We start from the raw sequence: 19,860 nt of genomic DNA, 5'->3' as shown, positions 1-19,860 counted from the left end.
GCCAAACTTGCCAAATTGTTATACACGAATTAATGCAAACTCACGTTATCCGTGTATTAAAGTTAATTTTTTTAGTAGAAGTTAATGCATCCATTAATAAGTAACGTATAGACATCAATAATAATAGTAACATAAAACAATCTTCAAACAAACACACAGAAATTTAATTTAACTCAAATCTATAATTTTATATACATAAAAGAATATATCAACTATTCAGTTAAGTAGTAATTGATCATACTAAAATTAATAATATAAATATGACGTAATCAATATTCAATTAGTTACATCTCTAGCACATATACTATACTAAGTACTTAAACTGTATATAAACATCCTAAAATTTTAAATTGAAAAAAAATATTAGATTTTATCATGTATATTTATTATTATTAAGATAATTATTTCATCTAATTTGTGTATCGTGAAAATTTAATAAATATTCAATTAAGTAGTGATTGACCGTAATAAATTTTTAAAATTTTTAACTTTAAAATAACATATTGATCTTACAAATTTGAGCAAGTATATAAGTTTACCGACAGACATAGTCTCACTTTAAACATAGAAACGCGTCTATTTAGTCCACATGCAATTGTCCGCTTAAAAAAAGAAACATGTCTAATATCAAAATGTTAAAGATAATAATTTCTAAATTTCAACATATTTTAACTTTTTATCTTATCAGAATATTAAGTTAAATACAAATTATAAATGTAATAAATAATTTGTCTTAAATTTTCTTAGGTAATTCTTGTACTATACTTCATTATATTTCATGAATCAGATTTAATTATGATTCATGCATTTAGAATTTTAAGAATAATGTTAGTGTCTATATATACACTCATATATTTAAAAATTTAGAAGATCAACCGCAAATTTAAGAATTAAATTTTTCTATTGGTCTTTTATTTTTCATTCAATTTCCAACAAAATATTACCTCAAAATAGCTTATCTATCAAAATTGTTCCCAAAGACAAAATATATCAATAAGAATATGAGAAGAATCAACTAAAAATTAGATGAAAAAGTTCATCACATCCGACATATTATGCGTAGAAGTTATATAAGTAATATATACATATATATATATAGATATTTAACTGCTCTTGTACGAAGGAAATATATTGTGTCAGTTAAAAAGATACGCTGAATGAAGTTAAAAAGAGCAGGGTGTGAGAGGGAAAAGCAGCGACGGACTAACGACAGGATCTTCTAATTTGAACCGTTGACTCCATAATTAAGGGAACGTGCAAATTAAATATGGGCTTCTTTTTTTTGGCATATGGAGTTTGGATACATGTTTATATCATATAATATCTCTACTTTTCAAGAGAATCATGCTTCATCCAGCTCAACAATATAGAGTCGTGTTAGAAATGAAGTCTTGAAGGATTTCTTGTTCGCCTTTTGAGAGCACAATATAATTTTCGGAATAAATGAACTGTTGATTTGTAATGGTTTACATACATATAGCATATCTTCTCATCTTGAAATCATATATCATGCCTATAGATATCTATATAGTTAAGTAATCAGTTGTTTATGCCTACATATGACCAATCCATTCAATTGGTACTTGCGAAATCAACGACTAATCTATGTTAGTAGCTATCGAGTGGAATGGAATGGAGATCATTGTGAATTTGGAAATGTTTTTCTGTTAGGTGAGAACAGTCAAAAAGTGTATGCATGTATATATGTACTTATGTATGTATGCGTACGTATGTGTCTGTCTGTCGCTCTACTATTGAGCCAACGAATTGAAGATATGAGGAACTGCCATATCTCATAAGAAATTAAGTTGTAGGATACGAGAGGGATGGGACAGAGACGTACCTCAGTGGCATTGTCGACCAAAATCTCTTTTGCTAGCGCAAAATATATTCCCAATTTATCAACCTTGGATATCTTCGACTGTCTGGGGTGACACAAATATACTAATAAATAAACGAAAGGATTTGATATATTTACACATATATCAGATATATATCACTATACATACACGTCAGTGGATATACATGCTCAGTGTAAACAATGGCACGATTACAAGCATGGGAAAACACGAAGCAGATTGGATAGTTTTAGTTCGGCTTTGGCCTATATCTCACTTTCCTTCCCTTTTCATTTTTAGTTGGTTTTTATTAAATTATACACATATATGTACATATAACATATGTATGTATATATGTATGTATATGTGTGTGTGTGTGAACTAATCCATTTTTCTTTAATTAGAAGTACATATCTTCTTCGTGTAACAAGGGCAAAAGAAAGTTATCTCAAAAGATTAGCTTATAACTATTAAGCAAAATTTTATTGATTTTTAATAATTAAGAGCATAAGAAGTAAAATAATCAAATATATCTGCACAGTATTACTTTCTATTGTTCTAATTTTTTTATTCTTGTTTAATAGTCAATATATCTTTACGTGCTGAGTATTAAAAACTACACAATTCATATTCAGACTAAATAATTTAAAAAAGAAAAATTTTACAATTTCATCCTAAAAGAATTGAACCCTGTACTTCAACAATCCAAGGCTTACTTGCTAACAAATTAACTTTTAAAAATTGTAGAATTTTGCTTTTAACTCTAACTATACATATATAAAACAACAATATTGTACGTATAGAATATCTTTTCAATAATTTAATTTTTGGTATTAATATATACTAGTTGAATTATGTATACATAAGTCGTGTCTACATGTGTAGACACAAACTTATAGATACACAATGTATGGTGCTCTGGCGGCTAAATGGAGGTAGTGGGTGACGTGATCCAATTATTGCCTTTAATTGGCATCGTGTCGTCTTTATTCTTTATACATAATATACAGTACATATATGTATATATCCACTTCTTTTCTCTAAGTGGCGAAGCCACTTATCTTATAGGTTGGGATTAAACCAAAATCTAACAGTAATTTGTTTTGTGATGTAAAGGTTATAACGATTCAAGCCAAGCTCGGTGGCTACACACCCACAAACATATATGCAATTGCAGATAATGAACTGGTGAATAAGTACTAACTTGAAATTTTTTAAAAAAGAAAATTACTGACCTGCAAATATACCCAGAAGTAAATTGATTGAAAATATCCTCACGTGCCCATCGAATCACAACATCAGTAGAATCTAACGACGAGGGATCTTTATTAATTAAACAAACTCATGTCTAGAAATATTTAAAAAATATGAATGTCACACAAACATGCCATACATATTGTAAAACCAAATATATACGTCCGTCTAATTGAAACTGATCCAAGGACAATAACATCTTTCTTTAAATAATATTTATCCGACTCGATTATGTACTTAGGTACTTGATTCGTAAATATGATTTCTCTGTAAATTTAAAGACAAGAAACTAAACAGATTATAATAGAGTATTGATTGATATGCCAATATGGGTAATATATCTAATGTTGTCAAGCTTGAATATGACAAGCACACCCAATCTAGACTAGCAAATTTAAGCACCGGACAGATCGTACCTGTTAAGAATAATTCATTTCAGTGGCTAAATGACCGAAAAATATTTAGATGGGTCATTGTAAATATATGTCCCCATGAACTGAACAGAGTTCAAAGCAAAAGCCCGAGGACGTACAGCCAACCGGATTAAATTATTATCTGCCGTAATAATTCAACTCGATAATTAAGACGTGACAAGGGAGAAAAAGTAACAAATCAAAGGAAAAAAATTAGTAAATAGTTAGAAAAAGGTAGTATCATTGTAAATATTAATGGTAAGTACTAGTGTTTTTACCACTAGATAATAATCTTAGAACGTTTTTCTCTTAAAACATATATATTATATAGCTTACAATATAGCTTCTGAACGATGTATTATCAACGGTTTGTTTGAATGTCTTTTGCACATTTGTTTGGGTAATACACCGGCTTATTGAAGAGCTTAATTTAAAAACTACACGACCAGCTTGTGGAAATGCTAACGTTGAAGTTTGCATACTATTTTGCTTTTTAAGTATTCATTGATTGTCAAAGACGACATGGAATGCTTAACCTCTAAGAGAACTTATAAATCTTCCAACAAAAATTAGGCAAAGTCCATGCACTCTAAAAAGTTTAGAGACTATAACCACATCAATGAATCTCTACCGTGCTACCGTCACGGATGTTTCCTTGTTTCCAATTAGTCCTTTTCGTAGGGTACAATTGTTGCTTCAATTTCATAATTGAGGGATAACTTGTAGGATTTGCTTACACACATATGCTTAATTTTGTCACGTACGTCTACTCCAAACACTGGATTTATATCTATATGGGGACACACAAATATAGTGTAGATATTTGCAATCTATTGCTAGCTAGATGTCGGCTGTGTTTCTAAAATGTTAAGTGAGGAATTGAATTAACATGGATAATGTCGTGTCATATTGAAAACACTGCAATAGCATTGTCATTGTTATCTATTTGGATGTAATAAAACAATTAGTCGGATGATTAATTGTCAAATATTAAATTCATTATTTATATTAAAACTGAAACATCTAGTATGTAATATATATTAATATGTCTTGCTCGTATATGTAAGTAGAATATTGGGACTAGGGTACATGTTAATAAACTATCAAATAAATATATAAGTGAACAAAATCAATTGGTTTATAAAATAACATTGGTTTAAAGATGTGACATTCAAAAATAATAATGTTCTAATAAAAGAAACTTTAATCAAATTCTAAACTACCAGAATTAATGACTTAAAGTATATGTAAAAATATTTTATTTATAAAAATTAGACTCGAACAATAAAATTATCAATCTAGATCTCGCATCTCAAATGTTTTTGGAGCACGTACTCATGATGTAAATATGCCTATAGAGTATGATACATATACTCTTTAAGAGGTACGCGTTATACAATCTCTTAGTTTCATGAATAGTTGTCAAGCAATATAAGTATAACAATGGTATTATAAGAGCATGGTTTCTGTTGATTATTTGGGGTATATGGTGAATCCGGACTACATGACTTTACAAAAGAAGCTAGATGGAACCACCCAGGAGTTAATCAAGAAGCAAATATAAGAACTTGATTGACAAAGAGATAACTAATTAATTAGAGTGTAAAGTTCATTTTTTGAGTTATTATTAAGGTGGGGGACTAACTACATAAATAGATTACTTAACATTTTATTATCAGAGTGGTAAGGCTATAATTATACTATAGAGATCGCCATGTTTATATCACATTTAATTAATATTCTTTATATCTTAAAATTAGAATAATATTATATAAAATTGAACTACATCAAACTCTTATAAAGATATTCCAAACTCGATTAAGCTTCAATTCATAAGTTATCTAACAATATGATGTGCATTTATACTACCTATCAAGATAAAAAATTTCGAACATAAAACCAAACATGTCAACTAACCTTATTAAATCTAAATCACCTTATAGTATTGGCTTAATATCAAATAAATACTTTTAAAATACCTTATCAACTAACAAGAAATCATTTGAACTATCGAAGATCACTCTTAAAATCCCATATAACCTAATTATCAAGTCCCTATTAGTAGTTTGAACAAAATTAATCTCTTTGCGACTTAGAGTTCTCAAAAGCTGGTAAATTCTTTTTACTATTCCCCTCATCACCACTACCAATTTTTCTTTTGTAGGGTTCATAACAAAGATCCTACCAAGTGTATCGCTAAATAACAATCTATTTTGCAGATTAAAAATCTTAAAATCTTCAAATCAGACCCAAAAAAAAAATGATGATTAATGTTGAACATGTTAAACATCACCTCGTTTTAGGAATAAGAAAATTCGTAGGGAGGAAATTACTGAAATGACACGAACTGTACTCCTACCTTTTGAAAAAATTATTTCATGAAATAAATATTAATAGTTTATTAGGCACATCCAAAAACTTAAATGAATCATACGGACGAAATTTCAACTCCAATATATACCACGTGATGAGAATCCATATACTAATACTTCGCTAATTATTTATAATTATTAATTTGACCCTAGCATGTCGACAGTCGTCAAATCGAACTGTTGACTGTGCCACCGGTTGTTTTCCTTTTTTTTTTTTTTTTGGTCTATTCAGTATGCGAACTCTCTGGACATTTACGGCCAGATTTAAGAAACGTCACTCATACGATAAGTAGTTCGTGGCTCTGTTCTCTTTCCTCCCCTCATGTGGTTAAACTGTTGGATGATCAGTCTGGTTCCCACACTCTCGAAGGTTCCACAATGCATGCGTCCGTACGCAGCACCCGAAAGGGACACGCTGCTACCGTGGGACGTGACATTAATGACCATCCAATGGCTTGGGGGGTTAGTTAGCAAGCTCGAATATGTGTGAGCTGTAATGCACCGCCGGATCACTTTACGGGTCCCATGCTGACGGTGTTACACGAAGCGGCACCGGCCCCGGTAGGTCCACGTACAGGGGCCGAGGGCGTTTAAGATTTGCTAGGATTTCTATAACAAATATTCTTTCGAGCGTTAACTATAAACTTTTTTTCTTTTGCTCAAAGAAAAGCTATCAAACTTTTTGTAGACAGCTTGAATAAAGGATTTCTGGCTTGCTATAACTTATTCTTAATAGTAATTTTTTATTTAAATTAAACTGTATTACCTTTTGGTCGAGAAACCAGTCTGCAGGTGCAGCTTTCATATATTGAGAGCAAATTACAGTTGCTTCAGCTTAAAAAGAAAAATTAGAAATGCACCGACTTAATTTATATGGAGGTGGGTCCACTTCAGTCACCTGTCACGCTAACATGAAGACTTAAAATATCATGCACGCATGTAACGGCTAATAGCTATCGGACCACCACACCATCCAATAGATTAATAAATATATAATCTTCATTCGTTATTCATATTTTTTTTATTTTCATTTTATTCCATTGAGGGTCGCGAGAGGTAATTTCAATAGGACTTTTTTCATTAAGGGTTTCTATTTTTCTTTAGCTTGAACCGTAACTGTATTTTTTCTCTTCACTTTTGTACCTAAAACTAAAAACTTCATTTCATATATAACAATAGTTTCTAGTTTCTATTTCTTACATTTATATACATATATATATATATATTGATACATGTATTTATTCATCAAAAATATGCAAGAAATGTGTTCATAAAATAATTAAACATCAGTAAAATAATATTATAAAATACTAAAAACAACAATTTTAAATTGTTAAATTTCGTTATTCTTTTCACCATTGTTTTTTTTTAATTATTAACTGACTTAATGCGAATAAAATAAATACAAATTTAAAAACTAAAAATTAAAATTTTCCTAATCTAGAGATTATTATGTCAAAAATTATTTATTTAAGTTAAATAAATAATCAAGTTATCTATTAATAAAATTTCATGTTTAAGATATTTTGTAAAATTCAATAGAATTGTTGCATTTAAAATCATTCATCTTATTAGTTTACCAATAGTATATCTTTGGCAATAAATTTCACCATGAGTATGTGCTCATTTTGTGATATAGTAGAACATCGTAACAATCATTTTTTGGAAAAGAAAAAAAAAAACCAAAGATCACATTTTAACATAAAGTTTTCTCGTAGAAAAACACTCAGTCATAAGCATTCATGTGAAGAGTGGAAAACATCAAAATGACAATCATATATTATTTATTTTCAATCTTATAGCACCGCAAACTGAATAAAAGTAATTAATGACTTTTGGGTCTTTTTCTATAGACAATCGTATGTCAAATTTTTAGACTATATAGTATTAGATAATAGTTTTCCCCTCTTAATTTAGCTAGTATGGAATTTCAATTCTAAATTTGTGTAGATGTATTTGACAATTTTCATTCCAAAGGGAAAAGATATATTATGATGTGGGGTTTTAGATATAGTAAGAAATACATTCGTTTAGGATCATTTTTATTTTTTAAATTCAAAGGTATAAAAAAATTTATGTTCTATATTACATTTTAAAATATAGGAATTTTTGTTTTGGGTGGGGTGGGGGGGGGGGGGGTTTTGGGGTGGTTGTTTGGGGGAGAGGGTGGTGGGGAGCTGGAAGGAGAAGGATAGGGTGGTGGGGAGTTGGAAGGAGAAGGATAAGAACTGAAATCCATTTCTATTTTGTACTTTTACCTGACAAAAATTATTCAAAACTAAGTTAAGCTTCAACAAATAAAACTCATCAAAGTCAAATCCTAGTGGGAAGAGAAGTACCGGGCCTACAAAGTTAGACCAGATTTGGTTCGCTCTGGCTGACTAGAATTGTTTATCCAGTTAGATTAAAACGTTTATATCGAGCAGAAACATATGATCTAAAACCCTAAATATCTCTTGCACATGCCTTTAATCAACATGGATTATGTTCATAAAGTTGTTCATAAAGCTTGGTTTTTATACTTTTGGATCAATAACACTGCCATGAATTATAATATACACTGCTGTGTCAGATCTTGATTTTGGGATGTTTAATTGACTTTTGTTTGATTATCAATGTATGTAATATGAAATAACTGTAGTTGGAGTTGAATTTTTAAATTGGCAAAAAATCTTTAATTGAGCATATCAAGTTTTGTATATTATAAAATAAATATACTTGATTAAATACTAATCTTGCTTTAGGAAGCTCATCTAACAAACATTTAGACTTAGCTTTCCATTTTTCCCAACACTCCCTATTTGTCCAACTATTCTTAAACAGACCCCTATAAAAACTAAATTTTAACATGGTTGATTTTTCATCTTTGTAATTATTTTAAACACTTTAAATTAGCAAATAATTAAATTAATTATTAGATGTATTACATTCTAATATGCTCCCCGATGTAAAAATATAATATTAATCTTCAAGTTAAGAATTGATCGATATTGATAACTAATTTATATAAATTGTTTTTTATTATATCATTATTTAGAACGGTATGATAAGTATTATTAGTTTGCTACAATATGTACTACAACATACAAGAGATGCAAGAGCTTGGGGACTGAGTGAAGAACCGGAGAGTGATCTTTGATTGTGAGAAGAATTGAATTGGAGATGAGGGGTGGTAATATCTCAAACATGAAAAACTATTGTGTAAATATGCACAACAGAACTACTACAAAAACTAAGAATGGGAATTAGTTAGGCGTGAACTGAGAATTATAAGCAAAAGTGAGCTTAATTTAACTAGGACAAATGAACATGACAAATTTAATACGCTGACAATTGAGAATTCATTACCGACCAAGTCACCAAAGACATTAAAAGCTGAAAGCTCTTCTTGATAATACATATAAATAAATAAATCAAGCCTAGTGTTTTCGGTCATGCATATGGCACAAGTAATTTCTAGTAGTATCTTTCCACCTTCTTTTCTTTTTCTACAGCAACCCATTTTAGATGTATACGTATAAACGAACCGTAATATTTTCAATTCCATTTAATGTCAAATAGGGATATATACGAATCTAAAGAAAGCCCAAGTTAAGTTGCCTATATACTTCATTTGTCGAGACTCGAAGTATAACATTATGTATATTATTCTCAAACCTATATTTGTTTCTATCCGTTTGATCTCTCTACCACTCTCTATATAAACCCCTACCTGGCCTCAAGCCCCACGCATACTGATCTCTTGATCTTCATAATTATAGCCATTATTCCTCATATCAACTAGTCCTTTACTCATCAAGATCAAGAGCATTGAACACAAAAACTCATATAATAGAGTGAGCGTCAGAGAGAGAGAGAGAGAAAGAAAGAGAGAGGGAGAGAGAGAGAAGGAAGGGGAAGGAAAGAATGGTGAGAGGCTGCATTTGTATGGAGAATAATATTTCTATTGGGCTGTATGCTATCCTCTTGCTCTGTATTTTTCTCTCATATTTCTTCATAAGGAAGCGAAGAGAAGAACACAGAGGAGGAGCTAAGCTTCCTCCTGGTTCAATGGGGTGGCCTTATGTAGGAGAAACACTTCAGCTTTACTCTCAGGACCCTAATGTCTTCTTTGTCACAAAGCAAAACAGGTCCCTAACACTAACAGAATGTTTTAACTGTTAAATTCGTCTTTACATGGATAGGAACTTAAAAATTCCAAATTTTGTTTTTTAATTTGATTGTTTCTTCAGATATGGTGAAATATTCAAAACCCACATACTCGGGTGCCCCTGTATCATGCTGGCTAGCCCTGAGGCTGCAAAGTTCGTGCTGGTGACTCATGCTCATTTGTTCAAGCCCACATATCCAAAAAGCAAAGAGAAAATGATTGGCCCTTCTGCGCTATTTTTTCACCAAGGTGACTACCACACTCGGCTAAGGAAGCTGGTTCAAAGTTCATTATCCCCAGAAAGAATACGAAAACTAATACCCGACATTGAAGCCATAGCTATTTCTGCCTTGGATTCATTGGCCGGAGGCCTAGTCATTTCCACCTTTCATGAGATGAAGAAGGTTTGTATTAGGAGCTAGAGATGTTATATATAAAGCTTATAATTAGGCTATAAGTTTGCAGACATATTTGTAATGTGAAGATCACGTTGCTAATAAGTTGTTTTGGCTTATAGAAGTATTGCCATTTAATCAAACTCAGTTTGTTACTTTATTGTCCTATTCCTCCACTCTTATTATATTGAGTGTCTCAGATTTTGTTTTTATTGATGGCCTTCGTAGCTATTGTCTGCTCATTTTAATTTTTTAATGATAAAAGGGAACAAGTTTGTTCTTCATGGGTCCTCCACTTTTTGTTAGAGGTAACGATTTTTTTTACTAATATGTGGTTTTCCTTTAACTTCCACAGTTCTCTTTTGATGTTGGAATTCTCTCAATCTTTGGTCATTTGGATAGCACCTATAGAGAGAAGCTGAAAGAGAACTACCAAATAGTAGATAAAGGGTACAATTCTTTCCCTACGAATATTCCAGGAACTTCATATCACAAAGCACTCTTGGTAAGTTTCCTTTATTGCTTTATTTTGTTCTTAGAAATTTATGATTTGAGGCATTTGAATCAGTCCATTTTGTTTATTACCTTGTTGTTTCCGGTAAAATTTCTGAAATATACAGGCAAGAAGAAGACTTAATCAGATTCTAACTGAGATCATAAGAGGGAGGAAGGAGAAAAGGCTGGTAGAGAGTGATCTTTTGGATCATTTGTTGAGCTTTCAAGATGAAGGGGGGAAAATTTTATCAGATGATCAGATTGCTGATAACATCATTGGAGTTCTTTTTGCTGCTCAGGACACAACAGCTAGTGTTTTAACATGGATTATCAAGTACCTAAATGATGACCAAAAGCTTCTAGAAGCCGTTAAGGTAATATGTTTTCATGTTAGATCAATAATATAGGCATATAACATTCAATGATCAAGTTGTTCTGAACTGAAAATGGATATTTTTATACTACAGGCAGAACAAAAGGCCATATATGAATCAAACGACAGAGGAAGAAAGCCATTGTCATGGGCACAGACAAGGAATATGCCACTTACAAATAAGGTATATAACATGTACAACTCATCAAGTGTCCTTTGTCAAGCAACTTCTATAGAGAGATAGTTTCTGATCAACTGGATGTGATCGTACTTTCAGGTTATAATGGAGAGCTTGAGGATGGCAAGCATCATTTCCTTCACATTTAGGGAAGCAGTGGTTGATGTAGAATACAAAGGTAAAGGCTTCAAACGAGTCAGTCTTTTTTACGTTACCAACATCTAAGAGGCTTTTCGTTCTTATAATCCTTAAATGTCCCCCAAAATGTACAGGATACTTAATACCTAAGGGCTGGAAAGTGATGCCACTCTTCCGGAATATTCATCACAGTCCAGAATTCTTCTCCGATCCTCAAAAGTTTGACCCGTCTAGATTCAAGGTGCTCAATACTATAATAATTATTCTACTTTCTATTAATTTTAGCTATTAAAGATGGAATATTGACTACGCCTTCAAAAACACCGAGATTCACTGTCACCAGTGTTAATAAATTTACTGACTGTGGTTTTTGGTGAAAGCAGGTACCTCCCAAGCCCAATACCTTTATGCCATTTGGCAACGGCGTTCATGCCTGCCCTGGTAATGAGCTTGCCAAGCTGGAGATGCTCATTTTGATCCACCATTTGTTCACCAAATTCAGGTATATATCGTTTTTTCATTTACATTTTACTGACAAGATCAGAGGATATTATCTCTACAGAGCTGCATATAAGGCGATTCTTGACCAGGAATAGCTTTTTTTGTTGTGATTTCTTTTTTGCAGATGGGAAATGGTGGGCTCTCAGTATGGGATCCAATATGGCCCGTTCCCTGTCCCTCAACAGGGTCTCCTAGCCCAATTTTGGAAAGAATCCAGCTGTCTGATACAAGATTTTGTATCCTCAAATTAAAGAGCTATTTCCTTCATGATTCCCTAGACCAAGAAAACCCCAAAAATAGAATGAGAAAAAAAGCTCCTCTTAGTATAGGAGAAAATTTAAATGTAATGGGGTTAGAAAGAGAGTTCAGGGGGAATTTTTTTCTTCCCAGTTCATCCTAGTTACTCCATCGTTTTGGCCTAGGTGTTATAATTGTGACTTTGTACTACTAAGCAAGAGCATTAATGGCAAAATATTTTGTAATCAATCAATGAGCAAACGAACGTATGCCACGTTTCCATCTATGCATTAATCATGCACATTGTTTCACGTGACGTGGGGTTCAGAGTCGGTGGTCTGAAAGGCACCAAGTGTCCATGGTGCGATTGGTTCAGATGAGAACAAAAGGTGCCCTTGGCTGGAGGGTGCGCTGTCTCAAAGCTTCAAAGCACTTTGAAAAGAGCATATTACATGTATTGTAAATGTCTACTGAAATAACAGGGACCCGTAAGAGAGAAGAGCATACCAGAAATGACGCTAACAGCTATCTATTTTTCTTCGGAATTTTTGAAGCCATTGTAGCTTTGCCGGTGGCCCCATAATGTGATATTTGTTATTGACGGGCCCAATCGACTTATAATTGAGGGTACTACTGTGGGGTTAACATGAAAACAGAGGACGCCCAAAAAGTACTTGGCTCCTTCCTTTTTGTCCGGATTTTTCCAACCAGTTTTTCTGTAAGAATCAGAAAGAGACCACGGAGTTACTTTCCAAAGCAATGGTAATATAAGTCTGGTAAAACACGATAGAAAGCAAATCTTAGATGCAGCAAACGTGGTCGAAAATATGAGAAAAGAATATGCTGGAAGACAATCTGAAGATGACTAGAGAAAACATGTCCAAACAGATAGAAAGAAACTTGGAGAGAATGACAACAAAATTCAGAAATATTAAAGACTCAATCCTTGTGTTCAAGAAAATGACTCAGGTGCTGACGTTCCAAGTTGCAGAAAATGAAATAAAATTAAACCAACATTCGGAGTAAACCATCAGGTCTACAAACAAATCTTGATCGTGTGAGATTATATAAACTGATTTACCATAATAACAAATTATCCAACAAGTTAAATTGAATTCTCAAAAAGATGTTTCAAGCTTAACTTCCTCCCAAATTATAGAAGTATTTTGCAAAAGGGAAATATAATAAGTCCCCATAACAATCAAACAACAGCCGCGTGGAAGGTTCAAAATAAACAGATTTTAGTCACCACATAAAATTTGATGGTGTATAGAACAACTCCCAAACATGGGAAAAATTGAGAACAGGCGACAAAGCTGATAGAGCTTCCATGTGTGGAGTTTCAATACACAGCATAAACATGAAGACCAATTCTAAATAACGTGCCTCTACACGACATGGTAAATGTGATAAAAGAATTGTTTACACCAAGATGCTTCATAAATAATTGCCAACTTTAAGCTAAGATCAAGTACAAGATGTCACTAAATTTAAACTCCCATAACATGAACATAATTGAATTATTTTTACTTTAATGCTACTTGCCTACATCACAGAATCATCACAACCACTGCCACAAAACATAAAATAAACATTATGAACATTCACTTTCATCTTAGCAACTGTTGCTATGACATATGTACTGGGACCTTCAAAATCATTAAGACTGTTATCATAACTGTTCTTAGCATCATCAGCACCAAGCTTACTGTATCATCACTGAACTCGGAAAAGAACCCAAAAGGTCCCCAGTATCACAACTTCCGTTCCATTCTGTACTACCATAACTATTCCTGCCAGAAATTTCATATCTTCATTTTGGAGAAAGAATTTCTCGGGACCACCCTCATGATCATATAAAACCAAAATGTTCAATTCAGGAATCGATTTAAGCTATCAATGACAAAGTTTAATACCACTACACTAACAAATATAAGGTGCAGTCCAGACAAACATTTCATGGCTTATTTACCCGCATAATCATTCTAGAAGTGTGCATGGAATCCAGCAAAATGATGTTTTGTTTATTCATTAAACAAAAAACTACTTACTGTCAATTTAAAATTACAATTATAGTAAAGAATGGCATCAATTTCAAGTTGATGACTATATTATGGAATGATATTGACAATACAATAAACGATAAGCTAAACTTGGACAGATGAGTCACACACCGCACAAATTTTTGCATCAATATGTTCTACCATGCCAGAAACTGTCCAACTAATGCATGACAAATCGCTGTGAAATGTCATATCTGTTCAACAAATGGAAGTCCCCAATTTATCATGCTGCTTCAGCACCATAACCACACTTTAAGACCTAAATAATGCCATCCCGACCAAGCATATGATCAAGGTTTGATTATCTAGCTGAGAAAATGATCATAAATTAATTAGACAATTTTTTGGTTAAAATAGAATGTGACCCTACAAATTTTCTGGACAAACAAAAGATATCACATGCTAATCTCAATCCTAGAGCAAGAAGATGAAATTTCAAGTAACAGAAGAACTAATGTCGGAAAATCATTACACTAAGAAGACATTGCATAATTAGGACCAGGTTTCTCTTCAACCAGCTTAGCAAACGCACATCTGGTCCTCATATTGTAAATTTTCCATTCTCGTATAAAGAAACAGGGGAATTTTTTATTTTTTATTTTTTGATAAATGAGTTATCATGTTCCTGTAAACAACTCTCTACACAAGCGAATGGTCTCATCATTAATCTCAAAATGTTTTGATTCGTAGAAATGCTGTATTTTCTACAATTCATTCCCAATAAATCTCTAAACTTCCAAGAATCATGTTTTGTTAAAAATCCCTTACTTCAAACACCCACATCAAGGACCCTTCACAGAGCACCAAAGTCACCTAGCTACTATTTATTAATAATTTTTACTTCAGTTCTAATACAACCTAATCCCCATTAAATCAAAGAAACCAAAGATTTTGGAATCCTTTAGGATCCTCTTCTCTTCCTAATATTTTAAATCTTCTATTTCATAAACAATGGGATAAGAAAATCTTTAGAATGCAGAAATTCAATGATATCTTTTTCATGAAAATTAAAAATTTTATCGTACCAATTGATTTGGAAATTTGCAAGAGATTTTCAAAACTGTAAAAAGCCAAACAGAGAAAGTTTACATTGTGGTTTTTCAAAACCAGACAAAACCCATGCAATAGAAGACAAAAAATTGTGGATGGTGATTTATTAGGATCTTAACTAGATATGAGCAAAAACAAATAGAACTCCAAAATCTCGGTGTTTCCAGAGCCCAATTACATTTCCTTGTTAAAATCCCAAAAACACTAAAGATGAATTAACTAGACATTAAATAGTTTTACAGACAGAAGTTGAGGGAATATGTTTTTGAGTGAGCATCAATACTTCCAAAATTTTGGATGGTTGAATATCTCTTGCTACTAATGGTAAAACCATAGAAAACAAGCATAGTTAATAGGGTCTTAAACTTGAAAAGTACAAGAATTTCTGCAGGGACGACGGATATGCAAATTCTGCAATACTCAAAGATAAATGATAGTTTCTCCTACTCTCGTATTCTCCAGAGGCTTCTACTAAACGGTAGCTTCTTGTTTTAGATGTAAAATCTAGAAAGATAAATGAATGTTTTGAGTTTTACCGGTTGGAAGAGAAATTTGATAACCTAACCTCGTTTGATTATGAAAACAGTTATGACTGCTGTTTTCCCCTTTCTATCACATTGTCTTTCTTGACAAGAAAAGTAAGTACAATACCAAGGCAGTGCCACCAATGGTAAAAGTAAGGATTACAAGTCTAAAAGTCATCTACATCTTCCTCCGAAGGGGAGGATGATCCTTGAACAAGAAATAGAAGGTCTCGAACCAAAAGACCTCCAGTTGGAGAAGAAGGAATGCACTCCCCTAAGTCCTCTTGTTTCTCTGGACAATAATAATTGTCTGCTAAATCCTACATTCTACTCTAACTCTTATTTTCTGCTTTAGATGCTCCTATTAATCATAATTCTTTCCTCCCTATATGCAATATGAAGAGTCGGTTTTTCTTGATTTACTGCCACCAAAAAACCACATAGGTAGATTATCAAAATCTTCCCTGCGTCAAGCAATGATTGTGACCTCCTTCAGAAACAACCCAAAATCATGCCATTAAGAGATCTGTATTTGGCCCAAGTTCTGATCCATTGACTTCCTAAGGAACTTAAAAAATAAAAAATTATAATCTAAGGCCACTAGAGGACATACACTGGAAATTGAAGGACAACTATCATCCATTTTCAATTGTCAGTTACTGTAGGCAGCCCATTCTTCTCTGTTCCTTCCAAATCAAGAAGAATTTTTTTTCCATCTGGGAACAGTCACAAAGAATACGACGCCAGCAAGGTTACAATCACCAAATTTCTGGATCTGTTTCACCCACTAAAATGCACAAATTTCAAAATTAATTTTACTAGACAATACAACTAATCACAAACTGTAAGATACATCTAAATGAGACAACTCCCAGTACTTGATTTCTGAACAATTATCTTTTAGATAAGCAGTGCTCTGAAAATTGTGGCGCGTAACTGAATCAAGGAGTTGAGAATTTTTTTTTCCTGTGATCAGAAACCAACTATTTAGCTGAAGAGCTCTTTCTTCCTTTCAGCATTATGACACATAATCCAAAGAACACCATGTAATAAAGAGGGAATCAGATTATGTAAGAGAAATAATATCACCTTGTGCATATAGTGAACTAATACCTATATTAGTTAAACAGCAAAGGACCATCTATATCCATATTGGGATAATTATCACATTCCACAAATGTAAAACTTGACATAAAGCACAGACGAAACAGAGACAAGTTAAAGACTAGATAACAGCAAAAATAACAATAACATAAAAGCCTATCATCGAATTCACTCCACTTCCTACATCTGTCAAATTCTGACAATTGGCCGTAATACAACTTATTGCCAGTATTGGCCACACTTCTATATATCTAGAGAGAGAGACAGAAAGAGAGAGAGAGAGAGAGAGAGGGAGATATACACACATACTTGCGTACGCACATATACACGTATATTTACTTCTCACATCTTAAACTAAACTCACTATTCTCTATCTAGACTTTTCATTTCACTTGGCTCAACTTTGCAGAATATCTTCTTCCTACAATGGATCCAAGATTCTTATCAACACATAACCAAAGTCTTACACATAAATACCAATAATTCATACACGTTTCAATTTTCGGCATTAATCATCATAAAAACCATCGAGGGGCAACTCTTTAAACAATCGAACCAGGAATTTACCTTGATAAACCATAGAAAGTTCTCGTCAGGAAAAATGTTAATGTACATAAACTACCTAATTTTCGTGAGACAGAGATTCAACAACACTTGTCATTTTCTCTTCTCGACCAATTTATGATGTTTACCAAACAGGTGTTTTCATGAATATTTTGAATCGCATGTCATAAGATCACCGAGAAACGTTTTGTTTCTGCAAATTCCAGCAGCGGAATATTAACGTCTGCGTATGAAAAAAAAAAAAAAAAAAGCACTTACAGACTTTGAAGCTCACTCGAAGATGAACCCTCCATGCGAAGTGCGCGAGAAATAAATTTTCCCGGTTCCCCTTTTTATAAGGGCGCATTTGAATTTGAGTCTGCCTCCAATTTTACTTCTCTGCCCCTTTAACTTCCCGCTGCATGTAGTCCCGTGAGTTGTTACCTTAGATCTTACGTCATCAAAAAATAATTATCTCAGAAAATCTAGCCTTTACTGTATCATATAGAAGTTAATTTAATTTTCTTGAATTAGATAAAAATATCATATTCTATAAATTATTATATATTATTGCACATTATTTATTTTACAATAAAATAAATATAAATTAAAAAATGAGAATTATATCATCAACAAAATAAAAAAATATAATTTTTCAAAAATAAATAATTTAAACAACCATTTTTTGGGTTAATGATCAATTTTTTTTATTCTTTTTAAAAAATATATTTTTAAATGATACCATTAATTTTCAATAAAAATTATTATTTGGGCCCAATATAAAGTTGTTCGTAATGAATTTAAAGGCCTAATTACCAATACTAAGTTTTTGGATGGCCCTTCGATCTAATTTGTCATAAATGAAGTTTTGTATGTACCACTAATACACACATATAATAATTAATATTTTAACATTTTATTTAAAGTTTATGAATCTGTTAAATATGCAGAGTTTATTATTTTATAAATATATTATAAATTAATTATAATTAATAGATAATATTTTATTTAAAAATTTTATAATTTGATTTATTAATATATTTGTGAAATTATGTTAATTATATTTGTTTATAAACTATTACAATATGATTTTGTGACAATAAATTTTTTTTTTTAGAATAGCAACTAAATTTCAACATGATCTTATTTAATGTATATAATTCATTAGTTTGTAAGTTTATATGTTAACAATAATTGTCACATAATATTCGATTTATGGTATTAATAATTTAATTTATCGGTACATTATAAATTTTATTTATTAGAATAGTGAAAATGAATTGTCATTTCACCTTATTTTTATAATTAAAAACGAAAAAAAAAAAAGAATAGTAACAACTCCAAAAATTTCAAATAAAATAAATCATAAATTAAATACGAAAGCGAAATAATTAGTTATGATTTATATTCATGATACAATAATTTAAAATACTAAATAGTGTTACAGAAATTACCATTTGAATGAAATACAAAAAAAATAAGAAAATAAATGAAAAATAAATAAAACTGATATCCTACTCGCAACCATCTTATGGATCGGGATCTGGATCCTGATCATTTTTATATGAAATTATTAATAAATGAATGAGTTATAGTAGCCCAATGAGAATATCACGCTAATCATCAACACATAAATGAATATTAGTAGAAAAATCAAAACAACTAATTAAATTTTTAATTAAGCAAATTCATTTATCATAAATAAAATCGTTTACCGCCTACTTACCGTAGTGACATTTACAAAATAACTTATAGAGACAATAACATAACACATATTATAATCTCATATATAATTAGTTGTTACAATAATTTTATCTTTTATCAACCTACTGGTATATATGGGGATTCATAAAAATGTCCCCACAATGTGTAAACCATTTCTTTTAACATTTATAATTAACAGACTATCCACATACTCCATCCGGCATGAGCGCCAAATTACTAAGCGTCGATATTCTGTTCGGTATGAATACTAAATTATTAAATTTCGATCCCCTATCCAGTATGAGGCAATGTTCACGGTAGGGTTTCTTATGCACCAAGTTCGTCCACCATTTCCCTAAATATCCAGTAAGGCTATCATTTCATCAATTTATTTAATCACACAGTTTTCCGTTTACCTTTAATCTTCAATTTTTTAATTCAACCGCAATTGTAACGCCCAAATAATTTCAGCATTTTTATTATTATTTTTATTAATTTTATTTATTTAGTTTAATTTATAATTTTAAA

The 19,860-nt window shown here is 31.7% G+C and overlaps 1 protein-coding gene and 1 long non-coding RNA gene across 3 annotated transcripts; one reads left to right on the top strand and one right to left on the bottom strand.

Moving 5' to 3' along the window:
* Positions 1-994: 994 nt before the first annotated feature.
* On the bottom strand, positions 995-17,988 carry LOC148253169 (uncharacterized). Of its 2 annotated transcripts, none has more exons than XR_015821414.1 (4): positions 17,908-17,988; positions 11,969-13,060; positions 3,074-3,146; positions 995-1,925 (listed from the first exon to the last, which is right to left on the bottom strand). It is a non-coding gene; the product is annotated as an uncharacterized LOC148253169 (long non-coding RNA). The 2 variants fall into 2 exon arrangements; XR_015821415.1 differs by having other exon boundaries at positions 12,852-13,060.
* On the top strand, positions 9,156-12,593 carry CYP707A4 (cytochrome P450, family 707, subfamily A, polypeptide 4). The gene is made up of 9 exons (XM_022041010.2): positions 9,156-10,007; positions 10,110-10,431; positions 10,778-10,927; positions 11,043-11,291; positions 11,385-11,474; positions 11,568-11,646; positions 11,741-11,847; positions 11,990-12,108; positions 12,232-12,593. Exons 1-9 carry the CDS (start codon positions 9,784-9,786, stop codon positions 12,356-12,358), a joined length of 1,467 nt encoding a protein of 488 aa, XP_021896702.1. The 5' UTR covers positions 9,156-9,783; the 3' UTR covers positions 12,359-12,593.
* Positions 17,989-19,860: the final 1,872 nt, after the last annotated feature.

This window comes from Carica papaya, chromosome 6 (assembly GCF_054855325.1).
Source record: "Carica papaya isolate Zhongbai chromosome 6, ASM5485532v1, whole genome shotgun sequence".
Lineage (NCBI taxonomy): Eukaryota > Viridiplantae > Streptophyta > Magnoliopsida > Brassicales > Caricaceae > Carica > Carica papaya.
Note: the sequence above shows the minus strand (reverse complement) of the source record. Positions and strands in the feature narration are given on the sequence as shown.